The sequence below is a fragment of the Scyliorhinus canicula genome, chromosome 8, assembly GCF_902713615.1.
Source record: "Scyliorhinus canicula chromosome 8, sScyCan1.1, whole genome shotgun sequence".
In the NCBI taxonomy this organism is placed as follows: Eukaryota; Metazoa; Chordata; class Chondrichthyes; order Carcharhiniformes; family Scyliorhinidae; genus Scyliorhinus; species Scyliorhinus canicula.
The window spans coordinates 165,295,150-165,317,770 of record NC_052153.1 but is presented as its reverse complement, the minus strand read 5'-3'; the positions used below and the strand labels follow the sequence as shown (position 1 = coordinate 165,317,770).

Below are 22,621 nucleotides of genomic sequence, written 5' to 3'. Positions count from 1 at the left end.
AGTGCCGGACATCAGAATCCTCACCTCCTTCGAAGTGTGAGCACTTGAGGTGATCGGTGTGGCCGAGGAAAGAGTGGTCACCAACGCGGAGGCTGGAGGACGGCGCAGGGGTGAGGAACCTCAGGGCTTCAACCAAAAGTACCTGTCAAACGCGAGCTGTTATTGCCTTACTGACTGACCCATCCCTTCCACTGATCACATGTTCATTCTCCTGCAGGGGGTCCTTCAGCCGACAGCACTGGCCCATCCCGGGCGGCACGTTCTCCAGCTTCCCAGGAGATCATCTCGGAGGAGAGCTCCAAGGGTGCCACCATAATAGTTGCGGCACAGCTGTCATCCCCACTCTCCACCAGTGCAGATACACACACCTCAGGGGGGGGGAAATGTTAGTGGTCAGGCTTCTGGTGCATAATCTGATGAGCACCACACTGCTGTTGATGTACATCAGGTGGAGGCAGGAACACCCAGGCGAGACAGCAATCGGAGGGCTGCTGGATCCCGGGACCCAGCTGGGTCCCAGCCAGATGCTGAGCCTGAGTTACCCGGCATTGATAGAGACATTAGCGAGTGCCTGGGACATTCAGAGGGAAGTGTAAGCGTCACTCCAGCAGATCCATAGTCGATTGGAGTAGTCTCAGTGGCTACAGGGATAAGAGATGTCGCCAGCAATGCGTGGCACTGAGGCCAACACTGCTACAGTGGCGATCACAGTGGACAGCCTGGTGCAGGACATCAGCACCATTAGTGAAGGTGTTCAAGGTGTCGCGCAGTCAGTGACGGCCATGGCTGAGGGTCTCGACAGAATGTCTGCCTCGCTGGGGGTTGTTACCCGGTACCAGGCTGACCTTGATGAGGTTCTGGAGGACATGTCCTGGTCCCAGATGGGAATGGCCGAGATGCTGCGGATCTCATCCCAGTCGCAGGCATTGCAGAGGTACTACAAAGCATGGCCCAATCACTGAGGAGCAGCACCGAGGGCATCGACACGATGGTGCGGACCATGGGGAATTGCAAGGGCTGGTAGCTCCAGATGATGCAGGGGCAGCCAGGCTCAAACCAGCTGCCCCACCGTCCCAATGTGAACCCAAGGCCCTATGGGCACTGGCTGGGAGGAGAGGGATGCTGAGTGCCAACCAGGACCCGTTCCACAGAGTGGGGACGGTGGCCACTAGCTCCTCCGGGTTCCACCCCTCCACAAGTGAGCCGGTATCCTCCGGTCTCAAGAGTCCCCAATTGATACCCGTCAGGGGCAGCAAAGGCCACGGGATGAGGCAAACAGCTGGCTGCCTCCACCTCTGATGTGCATCCTGGGGGCACACTTAGACGTAATGGTAGGGCTAGGGGGGCAAAGCAAATTGAGGACCATTGGGGGAGGGGGGAGGAAGGTGAGGGGGTAGGGTGTGGGTAGGGGGCAATAGCACGGGAGGGTGTGTTAGACGTTTAGTTGCTCTTGTATAAAGAGTCAAAAGTTCTGCTCCTTTTCACCAACATCTTTATTTCACTTTAATAGACTCTGTACAAAACTCTAACATCACATCACCTGACACAAAGGCCACCTGAAGCCCCTTTACATATCAGTGTCAATTATTGGATACATAACATAAATGAGACAACTAATTGCAATGTCTCTTCACCCATTACTTAACAGGGTGGGGACTTGTCAAACACAATAAACTCCTTTATGCACAACCAGTATGATGCATCTATCATTTTCTTCCACAATAAGGGCTGACCTATGAACCCTTGGCCCATCTCTCCATACATCGTCCCCTCCACGTGGCACCCACCTACCTTCTGGCCGTGGACATGAACCCAGAGCTATGTCCCATCCCCGGATGTTCAGATACTGGCTGTTGCGTGTGTGGTGTTGCCTCCCAGAGTGTTCAAGTACAGTGTCCAGGAATATAGGCAATGGCTCACACATGCTACCTGGCCCGCACACCCACGGGAATCCATTTGGGTTGTGTGAATTGCTCATTTAACCATGATTGCCAATTCCCTTTCAGAAATGGCCTTCAGCCATGCGGCCAGAGGCCTCGGCGGTCGATGAGCGTTATGGGTGATTGATGGGGCAGGCAGGCAGGGACAAGAGTTGCTCCCAGAACGGGAACACACGATCCAGGGGTTGGCGCGGTGGTGCAGTGAGCAGTTGCCCCCCGGCTGCCCCCCCCCCCCCCCCCCCACCCCCCACCCCCCACCCAGTGCATCCGCCCATGGCGGCCCATAGCAGCAGAGGGTCCCCCAACCCCAGCCGAGGGTGTCCCACCCCCTACCGAGCACTATGGTGGCAATCCCAGTGCCACTGGGTTAGTTGCCTGTGAGCAAAGATGGCTACGGACCTCCTCGGTTCCCCACAGAAGCCGTTCCGCCAGGTTCACGTTTTTCAAAAGGAATTCTAATCGACGCCAGCGTGACCCCTTACTGGGGAGGCGGGTGAATAACAGGAACCCATTGGATATGGGGTGGCTCACGTTGATTGTATGGAAATGGAGTTTAAGTGGTGATAGTTGGTTTCTCGCCACGTACGGCGAGATCCCGATATTGCCAACCATGGCGGGCCGGTTGCATCGCAAACTGTTTAGCGCCTGGCGTTGTTCTCGTTTTTGGCCTCTCCCACTATTCACTGGCCTCGATTCGCTTGAGCAAGAGCATAACATAACCGCAGAATCGCACCCATCGTCTCCCAAATGGAGATCCAGGCCCTATTTTCAGATGGAAAACTGCAACGTGCAAAAGAATGGACTTTATTTTTCAAAGACAACTACCCATCCTGCCAGCTGTTTTTGTTTTAAAAAGAGCAATATGAGGAACTAAAAGTTAAACAATCCAAAATTACCTTTTTTAGTGAGAGCTCCACATTGGTATCGGCATTAAAATTATATTTTGCAATAGCTTCCCCAAAATCTCTGGCCTCAGCTGGGGGCGGTGGTCTCACTGGCTGGGCCTTTTCTGTCAGGGGCAACTTCTGCAAGAAAGAAAAATAAACTTACATCACCCATTAATACTGCAAGAAATGTAGTCCACAAGCAAATGCAGCAAGACCTGGACAATATCCAGGCTTGGGCTGACAAGTGGCAAGTATCATTCATATCACACAAGTGCTAGGCAATAGCCATCTCCAATAAGAGAGGATCAAACCATCGTCCCTTGACATTCAATGGCATTACCATCGCTAAATCCCCCATCATCAACATCCTGGGGGTTACCATTGATCAGAAACTGACCTGGACTAGCCATAATAATACTGTGGCTACAAGAGCAGGTCAGAGGTTGGGAATCCTGCTCACCTTCTGACTCCCAAAAGCCTGCCCACTATCCACAGGGCACAAGTCAGGAGGGTAATGGAATACTTTCAACTTGACTGGATGAGTGCAGCTCTAACCACACTCAAGAAGCTCAACACCATCCAGGACAAAGAATCCTGCATGATTGACTCCCCTCCCACAAACATTCAATCCCTCCACCACTGATGAACAGTAGCTGCCATGTGTACCATCTACAAGATGCTCTGCAGGAACTCACCAAGGTACCTTGAGCAGCACCTTCCAAACCCAAGAAAACTATCCTCTAGAGAGAAGGACGAGGGCAGCAGATACCTGGGAACCCCACAACCTGGTGGTTCCCCTCCAAGTCATTCACAATTTTGACTTGGAAACATATCGCCGTTCCTTCATTTGCACTGGGTCAAAGGCCTGCAACTCCCTCCCTAAGAGCACAGTGGGTGTACCTACACCACATGGAATGCAGCGGTTCAAGAAGGCAGATCAACACAACCTTCTCAAAGATAATTAGGCATTGGGCAACAAATGCTGGCCTAGCCAGCGAAGTTCACATCCCATAGAAAAAAAATCAATTAAAGTAAACGGAGTTCAGCAGATCACACCAAAACAACTCGTACAGCGACAGATAGAAAAATACAAACCTCAACATATGAAATTGGGAATATGCCAACTGCTCCATGGTGTTCACCTTCAAACCAATTTTGATCTATTTGTCTAATAATGTAGACAATGTTCCCTTTCTTGAATGGTAACTCCCTGTAGGTAAACATGTTTTTAATATGCATATCATACTGATCACAAATCATACTGCAATATTTTGGTAATACAGCCTACTAAACAAACCCCTGCACATTTCTAAAATAATGACAGAAATCGTCTGGTCTCACCCGCCACGGGAACCAATGGGGTGGGGAAGGAGAATATCGGACAAGCAAAAGGCCCATTGGGCTTGGGTGGGTATTTCCGATCCCGGGGCAGGCGAGACTCGAAGATCCCACCCAATCTGTCTGAGCCGTCGCTCAGTTAGTAACATTCCTGTCTCCAAGCCACATGGTTCTTGGTTCAAGCAATGCACTGCTGAGGGAGTGCTACACTTTCGGAGGGCTGCCGTCTTTTAAGTCATAGAATTCACAGTGCAGAAGGAGGCCATTCGGCCCATCGAGTCTGCGCCGGCTCTTGGAAAGAGCACCCTACCCAAGCCCACACCCCCACCCTATCCCCATAACCCAGTAACCCAACCCAACACTAAGGGCAATTTTGGACACTAAGGGCAATTTAGCATAGCCAATCCACCTAACCTGCACATCTTTGGACTGTGGGAGGAAACCGGAACACCCGGAGGAAACCCACGCACACACAGGGAGAATGTGCAGACTCCACACAGACAGTGACCCAAGCCGGGAATCGAACCTGGGACCCTGGAGCTGTGAAGCATTTGTGCTAACCACAATGCTATCGTGCTGCCCATTAAATGGAATGTTAAACCAAGGTCCCATCAGTGCTTTCCTGACGATGTTCATGAAATGCGTGGTTGTTGATTTGGTGTGCACACTGATGTTTTCCGTGTAAATGATTCAACTTGTGCGCTGTTTTTGATGAACAGTCAATGACTCCAGCTATGAATTCCCGGATGGACGATAACGTTTAATTGAATTGAATTGTTCAGAAACCCGTTACAAATACTGACACCATTCTGGGAATTTCCTCTTAACTTCTGAAATACAGCGACCCAAAGAAAAGCGATGCTATAAATTTGACTGATATGCGGCAGTAGAAAAACTGGTGAAATGTCTGTTGTGTCTCGAACACAGAACAAGGCTGTGGCCATTTCGGGCCGAGATGAGGAGAAATTCCTTCAGTCAAAGAGTTATAGATCTTTAGAATTGTCTACCTCAGAGGGATGGGAATGTACAGCCACTGAATATATTCAAGACCGAGATCAAGAGGTATTTTGGATATTAAGCGAATTAAGGGATAAGGGGGGTTGGGCGGGGGGGGGGGGGGGGGGGGGGGGGGGGGGGGGGGGGGAGGTGAAATTGAGGTGGAAAATGGACCATGATCATATTGAATGGCGGATCAGGTTTGGAAGGCCGAATAGTTACTACTGCTTCTAATACGTACATCGCGCAGAAACAGAACAAAGTATAGAATGTAAATTAACAAGACAATGTGTTGACAGTATTCTACATAACTTCGGTGGACATTGCCGACACCCTCCCAATCCAGTCCCCGAGAGATCTACGCACAGACTCCTCCAGGGTCAAATTTTAAGTTTAAAAAGCTAATATTTAAGCAATAATTTAGAAAAAAAGCCGCAGTAAACATAACAATACTTACTTTGCTGTTTGAGCCTTAAAATCATAAATTGCTTTCGCGGGCTGTCTCTGAAAAGGGAAAATACATTTCAGAAATAACAACAGACAGAGCAAATATAATGATGAACATTCGTTTTGCAAGATCAACTGGCAGGAGAACACATCCACCAGGAACCACTCGCCCATCGTAGACCCCACGGGTCGTTCACTCGGTTTTGCCCATCAGCATTTGGCCCCTTTTAAACCCTCTCCAGATTGATCAAAGCTTCTGTGAAGCCACCGTCAGTGGAGTTGCCAAGACCGTCCAGGCTGCAGCTTTGGTGTAGTCCAAACAACGACTCGCTTTGTTGAAGAGTGTCTGCTGACTAAACTTAAAGGCAGGTTTAAAGATCTCCAGCCAGCCACTGACCAGACTACTGTTGGGCTCTGTGACGAAGCACAGGCTTAATAAATAAATAAGCCGCTAACACGATGACGACGGTATACTGGCATAGTTAAACATTTTTTTGAGTTTTCAAAAATAATGACCAGATGTCAGATATAAAAGATGAAGATGTGGATGCTATTGGTTTGCAAGGCCCACATCTTACACTGCCCTGTTAATTGTGGAGATTGTCTGGGAGGCTGAAGCCAACCTGTTTGGTTCAAACCTTTATTCAAATACAGATAAGACTCAGCTGAACTAAATCAAACTAATTTCAAACCCAAGTGTAAATCTGTCCCAATTTTCTTTTCCAAAATAAATACAAATACAGCTGACACAATATTGTGAAGTTATTTTTTAACCTTTTCCAATATGATCACTCCATATAAAGGTACAAATTAAATTCCGGGGCTGGATTCTCCGTTTCTGAGAATAAGTGTTGACGCCGTCGTGAAAACTGTGGAGTTTCACGATGGCAAAATTGGCGCCACAGGTGAAGGTATTCAGCCACGCCAAAGCGGCTAGCACCGGCGTCACGCGAAACGCCATACTCTGGAAGTTGAACGGCGGAGGATTCGCCGGTTCCGTGATTGCCACACAGCTGCAGCCGCACTTAAGGGATTCTTCCCCCTCCCACACGCAAGCGTCGCAGCCAAGATGGCCGCAAAGAGAGCAGCGCAGCGCTTCCGCAATGCAGAACTGGAGACCCTCCTTGACTCCGTGGAGGAGAGGCAGCTGGTGCTGTACCCCGGCCCGGGAATAAGGTCCCCAGGCACCACTGTTTGCCATGCGTAGGTGGAGGTGGGAGCCGCCGTCAGCGCCTTCAGTGAAGTCGCCCGGACTGGCACCCAGTGCCAAAAAAACTGCACAACCTCCTCAGGGCAGCCAAGGTGAGGAGGCAATGCTGTGCAAGGGACACTAACCCCCTACCCCCCCACGCATGTGACCCAGACGGGTGATGGCTCCGCTCGCACTCCCATCCCATGGAGAAGCCCAGGGTCCATCGGGTACCCCGAAGGAGGATGAGGTGATGGGGCCTGTGCCAGTGGCCCCCGCAGGGGAGGTGCCGGAACACCACAGCATCTCAGACTCCCTCCCCTCCTGTCCATGGTGAATCTGGTGGGGCAGTAGGCAGAACAGGGCGGCTGCATGCCACCCGGGACGCCCGAGGAGCAGCCGGACCCATCCAGGCCAGGCCGCCCCAGGAGACGTGTGTCAACGGGGACTCTTGTTGCAGGGCAAGCAGGTCAGAGTAGTCCGCCTCCACTCCTGCTGTAGCGTCTGGGGAATCACAAAGGCATAGTGGTAGGGCCCATAAGACCAGAAGGCTAGATACCAGCTACGTTGGCATGGGTGCAGGGCACAGCTTAGTTATAGGGGCTAGGGCACAGCCCGAAACTGAACTTCCTTCCCATTGCCATGGTGCCCAAACAACTTGCAACTTCAAATCCACTCTTTAACAAGCTCAAACCCTCTTGCAGTTCATAGGATACTTCTGTATTGTCCTTCACTAGGGTCGCTATAACTGTGGTGTTCACTGTTGCTGTCCTCCCACTTGGGGCAACAGTAAACGCCGCAGCAATGGTGCAATTCCTGATACCATCAGTAGCAAAGCTGAGGAAAACTGCTTTATAATGGCAGTCTAGCCTCTATTGCTGGAGCAAAGCCAAAATGCAGCAGCAGGTCAGATAGTGCATGATGCACGATGCAGCAATTCCAGACTCTCAGTGGAGAACCACACACCTAAGGAGAGGCAGAATATTTTTGTTCATTTTAATCTGCTTCTTTCTATCAGCCTTGGCTCAGTGGTAACACTTTTGCTTTTGTGTCAGATGTTTGTGGGTTCAGGTCCCACTCTTGGATTTGAGCGCAGAAATCAAGACCCCTATTACCATGCAGTATTTGGGGAGTGCCACAAGTCCACTGCAGTATTTGGGGAGTGCTGCTAGTCTACTGCAGTACTTGGTGTGCTGCAGCTCCCGTGCAGTACTTGGGAGAGCTGCAACTCCTGTGCAGTGTAGTACTAGGGCTGCGCTACAAATCCAGTATGGTACTTGGGGAATGTTACAAGTCCACTGCAGTACTTGGGGAGGGTATACAACTCTGTTGTCTTGTTTGGTGAGTGCTGCAGCTCCAATGCTGCACTGGGGGAGGACTATAACTCCAGTGCCGTGCTTGGGGAGTGCTGCAGCTCCAATGCAGTACTTGGGGAGGGCTACAACTCTAGTGCAGTACTTGGGGAGCACTGTAAATCCACTGCAGTACTTGGGGAGAGCTGCAACTCCAATGCAGTACTTGGGAAGTGTTGCAAGTCCAGTGCAATACTTGGGGAATGCTGTGGCTCCAGTGCAGTATTTGGCAGGGCTGCAACACCAGTGCAGTATTTGTGTTTCAGTTGCAACACCACTTCAGTACCGGAGGAGTCCTGCAACACCAGTGCAGTACTTGGTGAGGGCTGCAACACCAGTGCAGTATTTGGGGAGGGCTGAAATACCAGTGCAGTACTTGGGGAGAGCTGCAGCTCCAGTGCAGTACTTGGAGAGAGCTGCGACTCTAGGACAGTACTTGGGGAGTGAATGCTGCACTGCTGGAGGTGCTTTCTTTGTGATGAGCCAATACACCAAGGCCCTGTCTTCCCTCAGGTGGATGTAAAAGATCCCATGCCACTATTTCAAAAAACGGCACAGGGGGTTTCCCTGATGTCCTGGCCAATATTTATCCAATAAAGATTGGGGTGGATTCTCCGCTGCCCTCCACAACTAGCTACTCCCTGATAAGTGCTTTCAGTTTCTCTTTTACTCAGCAGAAAGCACTTAAACTTCTTATGCTGTGGTTCCCTCACCTCTGGCATTCAGCTCTTTTGTCCATGTTTGAACCAAGGCTGTAATGAAGTCAGGAGTTGAGTAACCCTAGCGGCACCCACACTAAGTGTCCATGAGCAGGTTAATGCAGGTTATTGCTGAGTAAGTGATAGCACTGTTGATGACTCTTTCCATCACTTTGTTGATGATGGAGAGTAGACTGATAGGGCGGTAATTGATTGGGTTGGATTTGGGCTGTTTCTTGTGTGCAGGACACACCTGGGCAATGTTTCACATTGCCGGGTGGATGTCAGTGTTGCAGCTGTACTGGAACAGCTTGGCTAGGGGTGTGGCAAGTTCTGGAGCACCTCAGTACTATTGCCGGGATATTGTCAGGGCCTTTGTAGTATCCAGTACCATCAGTCGTTTCTTGATATCACATGGAGTGAAACGTATTGGCTGAAGACTGGCATCTGTGAAACTGGAGACCTCTGGAGGAGACAGAGATGGATCAACCACTCGGCACTTCTGGATGACGATTATTGCGAATGCTTCAGTCTTGTCTTTTGCGCTGATGTGCTGGGTTCCTCTATCATTGAGGATCGGGATATCTGTGGCGCCTCCTCCTCCAGGGAGTTATTTAATTGTCCACCACCATTCACGGCAGGATGTGGCAGGACTGCAGAGCTTAGATCTGATGCGTTTGTTAGAACATAGAACATAAGATCATAAGACCATAAGACATAGGAGTGGAAGTAAGGCCATTCGGCCCATCGAGTCCACTCCGCCATTCAATCATGGCTGATGGGCATTTCAACTCCACCTCCCAGCATTCTCCCCATAGCCCTGTGGGAGGAAACCGGAGCACCCGGAGGAAACCCACGCACACACGGGGAGGACGTGCAGACTCCGCATAGAACATAGAACAGTACAGCACAGAACAGGCCCTTCGGCCCTCGATGTTGTGCCAAGCCATGATCACCCTACTCAACCCTATGTACCCACCCTATACCCCCAACAACCCCCCCATTAACCTTACTTTTTAGGACACTACGGGCAATTTAGCATGGCCAATCCACCTAACCCGCACATCTTTGGACTGTGGGAGGAAACCGGAGCACCCGGAGGAAACCCACGCACACACGGGGAGGACGTGCAGACTCCGCACAGACAGTGACCCAGCCGGGAATCGAACCTGGGACCCTGGAGCTGTGAAGCATTTATGCTAACCACCATGCTACCGTGCTGCCCCTGTTGTGCTGTTATTACTTTCTGCTAATGCTGTTTGGCACACAATTAGTTCTATGTTGTAGCTTCACCAAACCCTCATTTTAGGGATGCCTGGTTCTGCTCCTCACATGCTCTCCTGCACTCTTCATTGAACCAGGGTTGATCTCCTGGCTTGGTGGTAATGGTTGAGTGGGGGATATGCCGGGTCATGAGGTTACAGATTATGGTCAAGTATAATTCTGCTGCTGCTGATGGCCCATAGTGCTTCATGGATTTCCAGTCTTGAGTTGATAGATCTGTTTGAAGTCTATCCCATTTAGCACGGTGATAATGCCACACAACACGATGGAGGGTATCCTCAATGTGAAGAAGGGGCCTTTGTCTCCACAGGACTGTGCGGTGGTTACTTCTACCAATATTGCCACAGATGCATCTGCAGCAGGCAGGTTGGTGAGGATGAGGTCAAGTATGTTTTTCCTTCTTGTTGGTTCCCTCACCACCTGCTGCAGTCCCAGTCTAGCAGCTATGTCCTTGAGGACCCGGCCAGCTCGGTCTGTGGTGGTACTACCAAGCCCCTCTTGATGATGGACATTGAAGTCCTCACCCACAGTATATACTGCACCCTTGCTACCCTCAAGTGTTTCCTCCAAGTAGTGTTCAACATGGAGGAGTAGTGATTCATCAGCCGATTGTTTACAGTACGTGGTAATCAGCAGGAGGTTTCCTTGCTCATGTTTAACCTGAAGCCATGAGACTTCATGGGGTCCAGAAACCGATGTTGAGGACTCCCAGGGAAATTCCCTCATGGCTGTATACCACTGTGCCACCCCCTCTGCTGGGTCTGTCTAGTCGATGAGACAGGACATACCCAGGAATGGTGATAGTGGTGTTTGGGACATTGTCCCTATTTGTCAGCAGGGTTGGGCAGGATTTGCACTCTGGGTGGAGGGGAGCCTGCCGTTGGATCTCAGTATCGGGCCACCCACTCAAAATGGCGGCTCGATGTTGGGATTCCAACTGGGAATCCCCGTCATGCATAAATTTGGCTTTATTGGCTATAAAGTGCTTTGGGATGTCTGGTGATTAGAAAAGGTGCAATATTTCTTTCTTAAAACAGACAATTAAGTTGAAAAATCCTCTTGCCCTGGGTCCAATTGAAAAAGGCATGTGCATGAGTGTGACAGTGTCACATTTACAAAGGCTCCCGAGAGTTAGAAGAATATCTGTACAACAATGCACATTGAAAATAACCACACGGAGGAATAGGAACATATTGAAAGAGGTCTGGCCCAAGTTAACCCTTGCAGTATTATCTCAATATATTTTTAAAAATATGTTACTTGACAAAAATTCAGCTTATGACATTCTATATAAATCTACATCCAGAAACAAAATCAAAGATCATTTGTAGTATTGCGGAGTTCTCCCTTCTCAGTTACCTCTTTTTCTTCTGGTTTCCTACGAGGTTCATCTGTTGGCCCTCTGTGATCTTTTAACGTCGTTCGGCCCATTTCTGAGACAATCCTATGAGAATCCTGATCTATTCGAAATAAAACGTACTGAAGTGAGTAACGAGCTCAAACACTGTTGTCCACACCATGGACCAGATGGAGATTTTTTTTGGCTGCTTGGTCAGAAATCATACCCATATTTATGAATTGACTGGAATATTGCCACTAATCCCAAGGGTTTTCAAATATATTCCTCCAGTAATTCTGGGAAAGATGTCGGCTTCCGAATAATTGTCATTCCTCGAAGGGGTGGTCAGATTTCTGAGCACAGTGAATCTACGGTTGCTGCGATCTTTCTGGCATTTTCCGTGGCGAGGTTCAAATGCAGATTAATGCCCATGAATAAACCTCATACGGGGTTTCTGCTGAAGCAGGGACGTGAGGTTAAAGGCTTCAGGTTCCACTGATAGGAGCTGCCGGCAGTGGAATACTAGAATACAGCTGAGTGCAGCCAGGGCTCAGGAAAATCAAAACAAATCAAGGAACCACGGGCATTCCCCGGATTTAACTTTTGGAAAAATGCTCCAGAATGGTTTCAAAATCGGGTGGAGCCTTTGTGCTTGAACACTGCACTCTCGTAACTACCCTCGGTTTTAAAACTAGTCGTCAAGCTTGCTTCTTATGATTTTCAACGGACTGACTGCTGCACTTGTCGAGTGGAATGTCTGGCTAAATTCCTCTCCACACATATGCTCTATAATTTTATTTCTGGTGCTTGTCTCTGAAACAGAACTCGAGAAGTTCTCTTTTTATTTAAAGCAAGATCAAACGACATGACTTCAGGAGACAGAATATGTGGCGTGTTGCTCATTTCCTTGTTATCTGTCACCCAGAAACCCATTGCTATGTTGAGCTGCAGAAGCTAAAACGTGAATATGTTGTAGGGTATTCCTTCAGTTTTTATTCTAAATTGATTAACCACTCCTTCATGGCATGCTGGCTGTACTTGTTTTCACTGTTAGCTGTGCTGTGGAAATTTAACTCATTGCTAAATAGCCCCCACGGTTTATTCCGTTTGGTGTCAATTAGGCAAAGCCGCATCTAGGTTACCCAGCTCTAGCCTGATAATCACAACTCACCGCAAACAGATATTCCACGTTTAACGTAAGACTATTTGGTGCTAGATTTACGGCAATAGAAAATAGCCGGGGGTCTTCAGAAACACCACTTACCCTTTAGTCTGCAAAGATTTGCACTCAGCTGAATAATATAGCTGACACCAGACGTGAGATCACAGAAGCAGCAGTTCGGACGCCACGCAGCACATATTGAGGATATGATGGAATCAACTGGGAAAGGGAACAGCCAACCAGAAAACGGGAGTTTTTTTTAATTTCAGTGGCATCATCTCTGTGGTGGTAGATATTTACTGATTGCATTCGTATCAACAGCAGACTGGCGTTATGCCATGTTAAGTACTTATGGGCATTTACAAATTTTCCTCAAATTTCAAGCAGTGATGCATCTATCAGCCTGCAAACCTCAACCAAGGGCTGAGCTTATAAAAATGGACTGTACAAGCATTTCTTGCACATGGTGCTTTAGAATCCATACAGCTAACGCTATGTTATTAGTTACCCAATATTCTCGGTTATGCCTCCATCATGGGCAAGGTGGGTCGCAGCTCTACTTTTCAGAACTTCCTATCTGAACCCCTTTGCCCCTCTGCCTCTCTGCCTCTCCCTGCACCCTCAGAAACTCTTGTATCATGGCTTCTGTTCTCTGCTTTCACCTACCCTCTCACTGGAATACGCAGTCTGTGCTCTGCCACACAGCTCTGGTGGGAGAAGAAGCAATCACGTTCTTCAATTTCTCTCCTCGTTACCTTTCACTAAAAATCTAACTTCTCTTGCTTTGTCTTCCTGAGGATAACCGAGCTGAAGTTAGGAATGATGCACAAAGTGGGTTGAGGGGGAGGGTTTGTGAAAAGAGAATGTTTTTTAGAAAGTGTTTACATTGGAATCTGGGCGGTTAATGGTGTAATGTTGTGGCGAAGGAATGATATTCTGCGAAGCCTAATCTAATCCACAAAAGGACTCTGCATTGAAATCAATTCCCCTGTGCTCAGAAACGGCACAATGACCTGGGCAATTAATGATAAAGAGTCGATAAATGGGTGATCAGATTATTTACTGACACAGGAATAAACAACGGGCAATATTGAAAGTCCTGAGTTGCTCCCCCATGGACAAGTATCATACAGTATTGTTTTGGATTTCAGACGACACATATTTAATAATATTTGATTAGTAAATAGTTTATGTGAAGTCAAACAAATTGAGACCAAGCATGGCAAAAAAAATCATACTGTTGTTGAGTCTACATGTAGTTTGCAATTCATGATGTCAAATGAGAACATAAAAATGATTGGAAAAGTAGTAAATATTCAGATTAGCCCAAACCCATTTCTCCCTCTGGTCCTATATACACTACAGTATCTGAACTATAATTACCCTTGATTTAATGCAATTCATATATTTATATATAGGTGTTGTAGTATTAACAGTGCAACATTGAAGTATGATTAGCTCTAGCAACATGATGGTTATGGATGGATGGTCACAACACCTCTTTTAATAGAATAGGGAACTCTTCCAAAGTCGATTTGTTTCATTTTTTAAAATAGAACATTTTGGCAGGGCTCCAAGCAGTCAATACCAGAGGGAGCAAAAGGTCAATTAAAAATGGATACATTCTTTGTCCCTTGCTTAAAAGCAAAATTACGTTATTTCTAAGTGTATTGGTGGAATCCTGGCATAGCCAAGTATCACAGACAGCTGCATTCCTACTAGATATTAAGCTGGTGCAACTCCCGTCAGTTTAAATACTGCGTGGATCTGGATTATTCAAACAGAGGGAAAGTGAAAACAGACAGTAGATTTTAGAGCAACATCCAAACGCAATGAGATATTGGCCTGAAATCTTGGGTTGCAATGTCGGTGAAGCTGTCAGCGCTCATCATCGTTAAAGTTTAAAACTGACAGCAACTTCTGGTGACCACAAGTGCAGTTAAATGTGGAGGTCCTAAAGATGCCGTCGATGATACCTTGCTCCGTCACAGGGGGCACTGTTACAGTCTTTGCTGATGCGGTCAACAGCGAATCAGTAATTTAACGTGAACCTAAATATTTTATGCTACAAACTCCATTGAAAATGTTAAGGGGCTTTTCACAGTAACTTCATTGCAGTGTTAATGTAAGCCAACTTGTGACAATAAAGATGATAATTATTATTATAAAAGTTTTGGCAAACGATATTGTGATGTTATACTGGGTCGCAATTACTACTGAACAACCACTCGGGCCTTGAAGTGTGGATTGTCAAATAACATTTTTTTAAAAGCCATGATTATTAAAATTCATCCTGTTAGATCCCGTTGTATTTCTGGATGCCAAAGATAATGCCAGATTCAAAGGCAAGCTGAAATAATGGGGTGGGGAGGACACGACAAACAAATTATATCAATGCTCCAACGTACACTAAATCTTCATGGGCAGCCTTGAATCAAGGCCCGTGGCAAAGGCCTTCACTTGATCACTGAGCTTTTAAAAGCATATAGGTGGGGGAGGGGTTGGACAGGGATGGGATTACAGCAAAAAGCTCTTGTGGGATGAGTCCGCCCTGACACAGGACAATGGGCTGAATGATTTAAAACATGGCTCTTGGCATTAATATTTATACAATTTATTATAAAGCCACATTCAATTTCATCCATCAACTGAAGAAAACTTATGTTAAATTTGATCTCACTTTTTTCAAGTTAAAGTACCCAATTCTTTTTTTCCAATTAAGGGGCAATTTGGCGTGGGCAATCCACCTACCCTGCACGTCTTTTGGGTTGTAGGGGTGATCCCAAGCAGACATGGGGAGAATGTGCAAACTCCACGCAGACAGCGACCCTGGGCCGGGATTGAACCTGGGACCTCAGCAACATGAGGCAGCAGTGCTAACCACTGTGCCTCCGTGCCGTCCCAATTTGATCTAATTTTAAACAAAATGAGCGCAAAGGTGGCTGGTGCATTTTATGTTTCTCCTCACCCCCTCAACTGTGCCTAAAAAAATGTTCTATCAATCTAAATGAGCAAATATGAATGTTAACCTTCATGAGGAATCAATGATCAGAGACATGGCAATTAAATAGTCACTTATTCATTAAGTATTATTCTATATTATATGGATAGATAGATATTGTTTAATGCTGGACAATTTGAAAAACTAAATACTGATTATGTTTAATTAACATGTATTGAACTTTTAAAGCATTTGCACATTTCAGAAATGTTCATGAGCTAAACTGACAAGCAATTATGGTGAAGAATGAGAAGGATTTCACCCAATAGATCTCAACCATTTGCGTTACCTTAAATGTATTTTTAATTTTGCTTTCCCCCCACCCCCACTTATGCTCAATTGTTTATTGTGCACAGGCGCTTCCTCTGGGTACAGCATCTCAATGCTGAATATGGGGCCGTACATCCTGACTCTATAAAGATATCACCCAATTAAATTTACAGTGTAGATGGCAAAATGGATGAAGAATGAATGGTTGATGATCAGACAATTCCCAGACACACAGTGAAGATAATGGTTTATATGCCACCTTGGTAGTACGTGTAATCATTCCCTGGGTTGTTGTTGGTGTCCATGTCCTCGTAAGAGGCACTAAAAGGATATTTTTCATAATCACACTGGTACAAAGGAAAATTAACCTCCTCCTCTTGCCGCTCGGAAGGCTGCGGACTCTCTTTCTTCCTGAGGATCTTGAGGGAGGAATTTCTCTCAGGAATATCTGGAAGCAGTTCAGTTAGAAGCCTGTGGAGTATGCTGTTATCAGGTAGGCTCCCGCGCCTCTTTTCCGCCTTGATGTGATCATAGATATCTTTCAAAGCAGAATCCAGCGCTTCAAACACGGATTTAGATTTTGGCTTTTCAGTTTTTCTTTGGGGCGGCAGGCCCTTTTTCCTCCTGAAAGGCACGGGGCTGACGAGAAAGGCTAACTTTGAAAGGTTGGACTCGGCTTCAGGTTTCTTTGGAGCTGTCCTTTTCTCTTGATTCGCCCGTTCATGTTTCAGCATGGTGGTGAATCTGGTGTATGAGGCTGGGCACCTGCCTTTGCAGGAGCTGAGAAGGTGCTTGTGGTGGTGGGGGTTGTGCCCTGAGCCGTAAAAACTTTCAGAGGAGGTGAATGAGTAATGGTCAAAGTCACTTTCACTACAAAAGGAGGAGCCTTCAATCGGAATGCAGTCACTGAGGTCTGAGGCCACCGCCTCATGGTCACTGTCCATTTCCAAATGTTCAAACCTTGATGCTAGTCTTTGCTGGTTTTCATTCGTTACTTTAATATGAATTGGCATCATAACTTTAGACATGCAATGTTGCTGCATCATGGACATTTTCCTGCCTTGATTTTCCTCATCAAGCAAAGATTCGATAGATAAGCGTCGTCTAGGGAAGACTGTCTTACTAGCAGCAGTATAGGAGGCTTCAGATAAAATCACATTGTCCAGATTGGGCATAGATTTTGACTTAATAAGTTTTTCAAATTCCGAGATTCTGGTTGGCACCATGTCCCGAGGCACCTCATTGGAAAATCCTTTCCATTCTGAAAAGATGCCCCTGCGCTGCTCTTGCTCATACTGCAACACCCTGGACTTCACAGTGCAGATTACTTCTGGATTTATTAGTTCCTTGCGGTTTATATGGTGCATTTTCTTGTACAACTTCAAGAAGCCTTTACCACCACGGGCTGACTTGCAGCGAATTCGTGATCGATGGGGCTTCCCATTCCCAGTCCCATGAGGTGACAGCCAACTTCGAGAGTATTCACCTTTGGGTTGATCTTCGCGAAACAATGACACCATGCTCTCGGACTTCGTCTGCTCCTCCTGAACCTCAATGTAGTCATTTTGCAGCAGGTCGTCACAGCTGCGAGACTTTAGCTTTGGTGAAGTTGCTTCGTCCGTGCTGCTCCAGGCTTCGGCATTTTGTCGGTTCAGGTGCCAGCCATTCTTGAATAGGACAGATCTTTTTGGACTAGGTGTTATTACAACCAGGGGGTGGCTATGGCAACTACTGTGACCTAACTCATGGGAGGCATTCTGGTTCTGAAGTGAACAGCTAAGAAGGGGTGGGTATGATCTGCTAATATCCCCACCTTTCAGATCCATAGGGCAGCATGGTTAAAAGAGAGACAATTCCAGAATTAACAGGCATTCAAGACAGTATTTCAGTAGCAGAAAAGCAAAGGTGTAAGAAGAGTGCATGAACATAATTACTATTGAATGTATTTAGCCATATCTGGTAAAAGGCCACTGTTAAGATTATTGTAACAGATATTTCCTTTATCTTGAAGAGTTAGGATTAGGTCTAAAAATGCAAAACCTTTCACGAGCGTTGGTCATGTTACGTTTGTCGCTCTGTTTTCTCGAGTACACTCGACGTAGGCCAAATTTTTACTTTTTGCAATCAAAGTTAACATTGAAAAGGACTAAACACATAAACGCTCTCCCCGCCCCCATGTTTCCCACCCCCACAAAGCCAGCAGCATGGGATAATGCATACTGGCTAAATAAATACTACCCTTAATATACCTTTAGCCTGGTAACTGTGAGCCCACAACTCTTGTGGCTTAATCAAGTTACATTTCCCTCACTTGTTAACTGCAACTCATCTTCTTGTGTGACGATAAAATTAAAACAATGTTTTAAAAACATGTTCAGGCGTGGACATTGAAGCTGAAAATAATGGCCGTTTCATCGCAATTCGGTTATCCTTAGCCCGCCAACTTCAATGAATAGCGAGTTCACTTTCAAAAAAATATAAATTTAGAGTATCCAATTAATTCTTTTCCAATTAAAGGTCAATTTAGCGTGGCCAATCCACCTACCCTACACATCTTTTATGTTGTGGGGGCGAAACCCACGTAAACACGGAGAGAATGTGCAAACTCCACGTGGACGGTGACCCAGAGCCAGGATCGAACCTGGGACCTCGGCGCCGTGAGGCTGCAGTGTTAACCATGGCGCCACCGTGCTGCCCGAAAGTTCATTTTTAAACCTACCACAATAAACCATTTTTCCGAAACCATTCAACATGTTTTATCAAAGGCGATTCACATAGTTAAATAATTACTAACATTTTCGCCCAGATCATTCAGAATTGATTTTTCTTTGAAAACAACTACGTTTCGTTTTCAGTTTTGCTGTGTAGACATTATAGTCAGATGTTCATACAATTTTGCTACGACAGGCCAAGGCACATTAAATTACTGAAACAGTAAATATATTCAATAGTGTGCAAAAATGGAAATTTAAGCCAAGCTAAAAATAAGCAGAGCTGGCACCCTTCAGCAACAGTATACAGAATATGTACACTTTTATAAGAGTTTGCATAATCCCACAGGTCAGTTATATTAAATAAAGCTCTTTTCCACTGTCTCTCTCTCTCTCTCTCTTTTGTGTCACTATGTGACGATGCCGGCGTTGGACCCCGCTTCTTTTTGTGTCACTGACAGCCTGTTCACAAGGCTTTCATAACAACTTCATCTTTGTTTAAAAATTAACCTCTGTCCAGTTTTGGTCTCTTTCACGTGAGGCTTTGGATGCCGAGAACCACTATAGTAATTCCCAGTTGAAGGAATCTTGCTCATCATGATAGGCTAAAAGTTAGAACTTTGCCATTTACAGAAAGGTAGACTTAGGGGCACAGTCTGAGGTTTTTAAGGTAACAAAATGAATAGGGGTCCCAATTATAAGTTTCAAATGGCCAGATGTAGGTTAAAGAGCAGGCGGTGGTTTGTTTAGAATCATCGAACCAATAAAATGCAGAAGGGGGCCATTCGGCCCATCAAATCTGCTCCAACCCTCTGAAAGATCACCTGACCACACCTACTCCCCCACCCTATCCCCAGAACCCCGCTTAACCGGCACATCCTTGGACACTAAATTTTATCATGGCCAATGCACCTAATCTGCACATCTTTGGACTGTGGGAGGAAACTGAAACACTCGGAGGCAACCCACGCAGACAACGGGAGGAAGTGCAAACTCCACACAGACAATCACCCGAGATCAGAATCAAACTCGGATCACTGGTGCTGCGAGGCAGCAGTGCTAACCACTGTGCCATGGCGGGAGAATAGTGGACCCCTGGAACAGACTGCCATCTCCAAAGGTGGATACGGATTTGCTGAATTACTTCAAGTGAGAGCTGGACCTGTTTCTGGCTGACCTCATTTACAAGATTTTTTCTAATCGCTCAAAGTTTCAGTCAGATCCTCTAAGGACCTCTTAAGTTTTGCCTGGGCAGGTCAGAGAGTTGCTGATACCGATAAGTGGCTCTCTCTCATTTCTAACAAAAATTAGAGTACTACAGGGAATCCAGGGACAGAGTGAATTCCTGGAATAGTTTCATTTGCCAAGGTGGGTCGGAGGGGAATTTCTTTAATTCTTTTCCCTTGAATTTGCCTGAGGAGTTACTATCTGGTTTTTGCATGAGATATTAAGCTGAGGCCCCAACCTGCCCTCTCGGGCACTATTTGAAAGAAAAGGGGAGCTATCCCTGGTGTCGTGGCCGCTATTTATCTCTTAATAAACATCCACAAACGGTTTCAGGTCATTAGCACATTGCTTTATTGGGGAGATTTGCTGTGTGCAGATTATCTGCTGTGTGTCCTACATGACAAAAGTGACCTACACTTCAAAAGCACTTTGAAATAAATGGCGGTCATAAAAAGTGAGGTATAAATGTAAATATCTCTTTCTTCCACCTGTTCCAGAGTAAATGTGAAGTCATCCATTTCGATAGCAAAAAAAAGGAATTGTTTGAATGGGTGTAAATTGAGAGGCGGATACTCAGCGAGATCTTGGTGTCCTCGAGCATCAGTCGCTGAAAGGAAGTGTGCAGGTACAGCAGGCAGTAAAGGCGGCAAATGGTATGTTGGTCTTTGTAGGAAGAGGATTGGATTATAGGAATAGAGATGTTTCACTGCACTTGTATATGGGATTCGTGAGGCCGCACCTGGACTATTGTGTGCAGTTTTGATGTCCTTATCTGAGGAAGGATGTTCTTGCTATGGAGGGAGTGCAGCGAAGATTTACCAGGCTGACTCCTGGGATGGTGGGACTTTCATATGAGGAGAGACTAAGTCGGTTAGGTTATATTCATTAGAGTTAAAAAGAGTGAGCGGGGATCTCATAGAAACATATCGACCTGTACAGCCTACTGTAGAAATCCCTAAACGCCTTATTCACCTCTGCTGAATCTCCAGCCAGGTTCCCATCTCCGTCATTTAATTTCCCTATCTCCCTGGCTGCCTCCCTCTTTCTAAGCTGCTGTGCCTGCATTCTGCTGGCTTCTCTCCATGCTCATAGATCACCCCCCTCGCCTTTCTCAGCTGCTCCACCGCCCTCCCTGTGGTTAACAAGCTGAACTCCGTCTGTAGCCTCCGCCGTTCCTTTAAAAGCACTACCTCCTATCAATCTGTAGTCATAGAATCCCTACAGTGCAGAAGGAGGCCATCACACGAACCTGCCTCCCATCCAGTGACTCAATCTACACCTCCCGCTGCCTGGGGAAAGTGGGCAGCATAATCAAAGATCCCTCCCACCCGGCTTACTCACTCTTCCAACTTCTTCCATCGGGCAGGAGATACAGAAGTCGGAGAACACGCACAAACAGACTCAAAAACAGCTTCTTCCCCACTGTCACCAGACTCCTAAATGACCCTCTTATGGACTGACCTCATTAACACTACACCCTGTATGCTTCATCCGATGCCGGTGCTTATGTAGTTACATTGTATATCTTGTGTTGCCCTATTATGTATTTTCTTTTATTCCCTTTTCTTCCCATGTACTTAATGATCTGTTGAGCTGCTCGCAGAAAAATACTTTTCACTGTACCTCGGTACACGTGACAATAAACAAATCCAATCCAATAGAGGGGAGCTTTCCGAGTATGAGGATGCTGAAGGAGAAGTTTGGGTTGGCGAGGGGAAACAAATTCAGGTATCTGCAGGTGCGGGACTTCCTACGTAAACAGGTGTCAACCTTCCCACTCCTACCACTCAGGGGAATTCAGGACAGGATAGTTTCCAGAGGATGGGTGGGAGAAGGGAGCGTCTCTGACATTTATAAGGAACTTATGGGGTCAGAGGAGACGCAGACCGAGGAGCTGAAGCGCAAGTGGGAGGAGGAGCTGGGAGGAGAGATAGAGGAGGGCCTTTGGGCGGATGTGTTGAGTAGAGTCGACGCGTCTGCAACATGTGCCAGGCTTAGCCTGATACAATTCAAGGTCGTTCACCGGGCTCACGTGACAGTGGCCCGGATGAGCAGATTCTTTGGGGTGGAAGACAGGTGTGCAAAATGTGCGGGAGGACCAGCGAACCATGTCCACATGTTCTGGACATATCCAAAGCTTAGGGGATTTTGACAGGGGTTTGCAGATGTCATGTCCACAGTGTTAAAAACAAAGGTGGCGCTGAGTACAGAGGTGGCGATTTTCGGAGTGTCGGAAGACCCAGGAATCCAGGAGGAGAAAGAGGCAGACGTTCTGGCCTTTGCTTCTCTGGTAGCCCGGAGACAGATACTGTTAGCTTGGAGGGACCCAAAGCCCTCGAAGTCGGAGACCTGGCTATTGGACATGGTTAGCTTTCTCTGTCTGGAGAATATCAAGTTCGCCTTGAGAGGGTCAATGTTAGGGTTCACCCGGAGGTGGCAACTGTTCGTCGACTTCTTCTCGGAAAATTAACCATCAGCAGAAAGTGGGGGGGGGTTTAAGTTTAGCTTAGAGTAGGGGGTTAATAAAGGTGGGGCGTGTAAGGAAGGGAGGAGGCTTTTGGACTATGTTTATAGTTTCATATACATTGTTTATTTTGTTGTTGTTACAATACTAAAAATACCTCAATAACCTTAATACCACTTTATTTAAAAAAAATCTGTCTAACTCCTCCTTAAATTTACTCACTGTCCCAGAATCCACTGCACCCAGTGGTAGCAAGTTCCACAGATTCACAATCCTTTGGGAGAAGTAGTTTCTCCTCAACTCTGTTTTAAATTTG

At 46.7% G+C, this 22,621-nt stretch overlaps 1 protein-coding gene across 1 annotated transcript in view; it reads right to left on the bottom strand.

Moving 5' to 3' along the window:
* sorbs2b (sorbin and SH3 domain containing 2b) overlaps positions 1-22,621 on the bottom strand; it is a 531,274-nt gene that overhangs the window by 58,083 nt on the left and 450,570 nt on the right. Inside the window, exons 18-22 of the mRNA XM_038805638.1 lie at positions 16,163-17,716; positions 11,491-11,591; positions 5,619-5,665; positions 3,923-4,037; positions 2,837-2,965 (exon numbers count right to left, since the gene is read on the bottom strand). Coding sequence (XP_038661566.1) covers positions 2,837-2,965; positions 3,923-4,037; positions 5,619-5,665; positions 11,491-11,591; positions 16,163-17,716 — 1,946 coding nt within the window. The remainder of the gene's footprint in view (positions 1-2,836; positions 2,966-3,922; positions 4,038-5,618; positions 5,666-11,490; positions 11,592-16,162; positions 17,717-22,621) is intronic.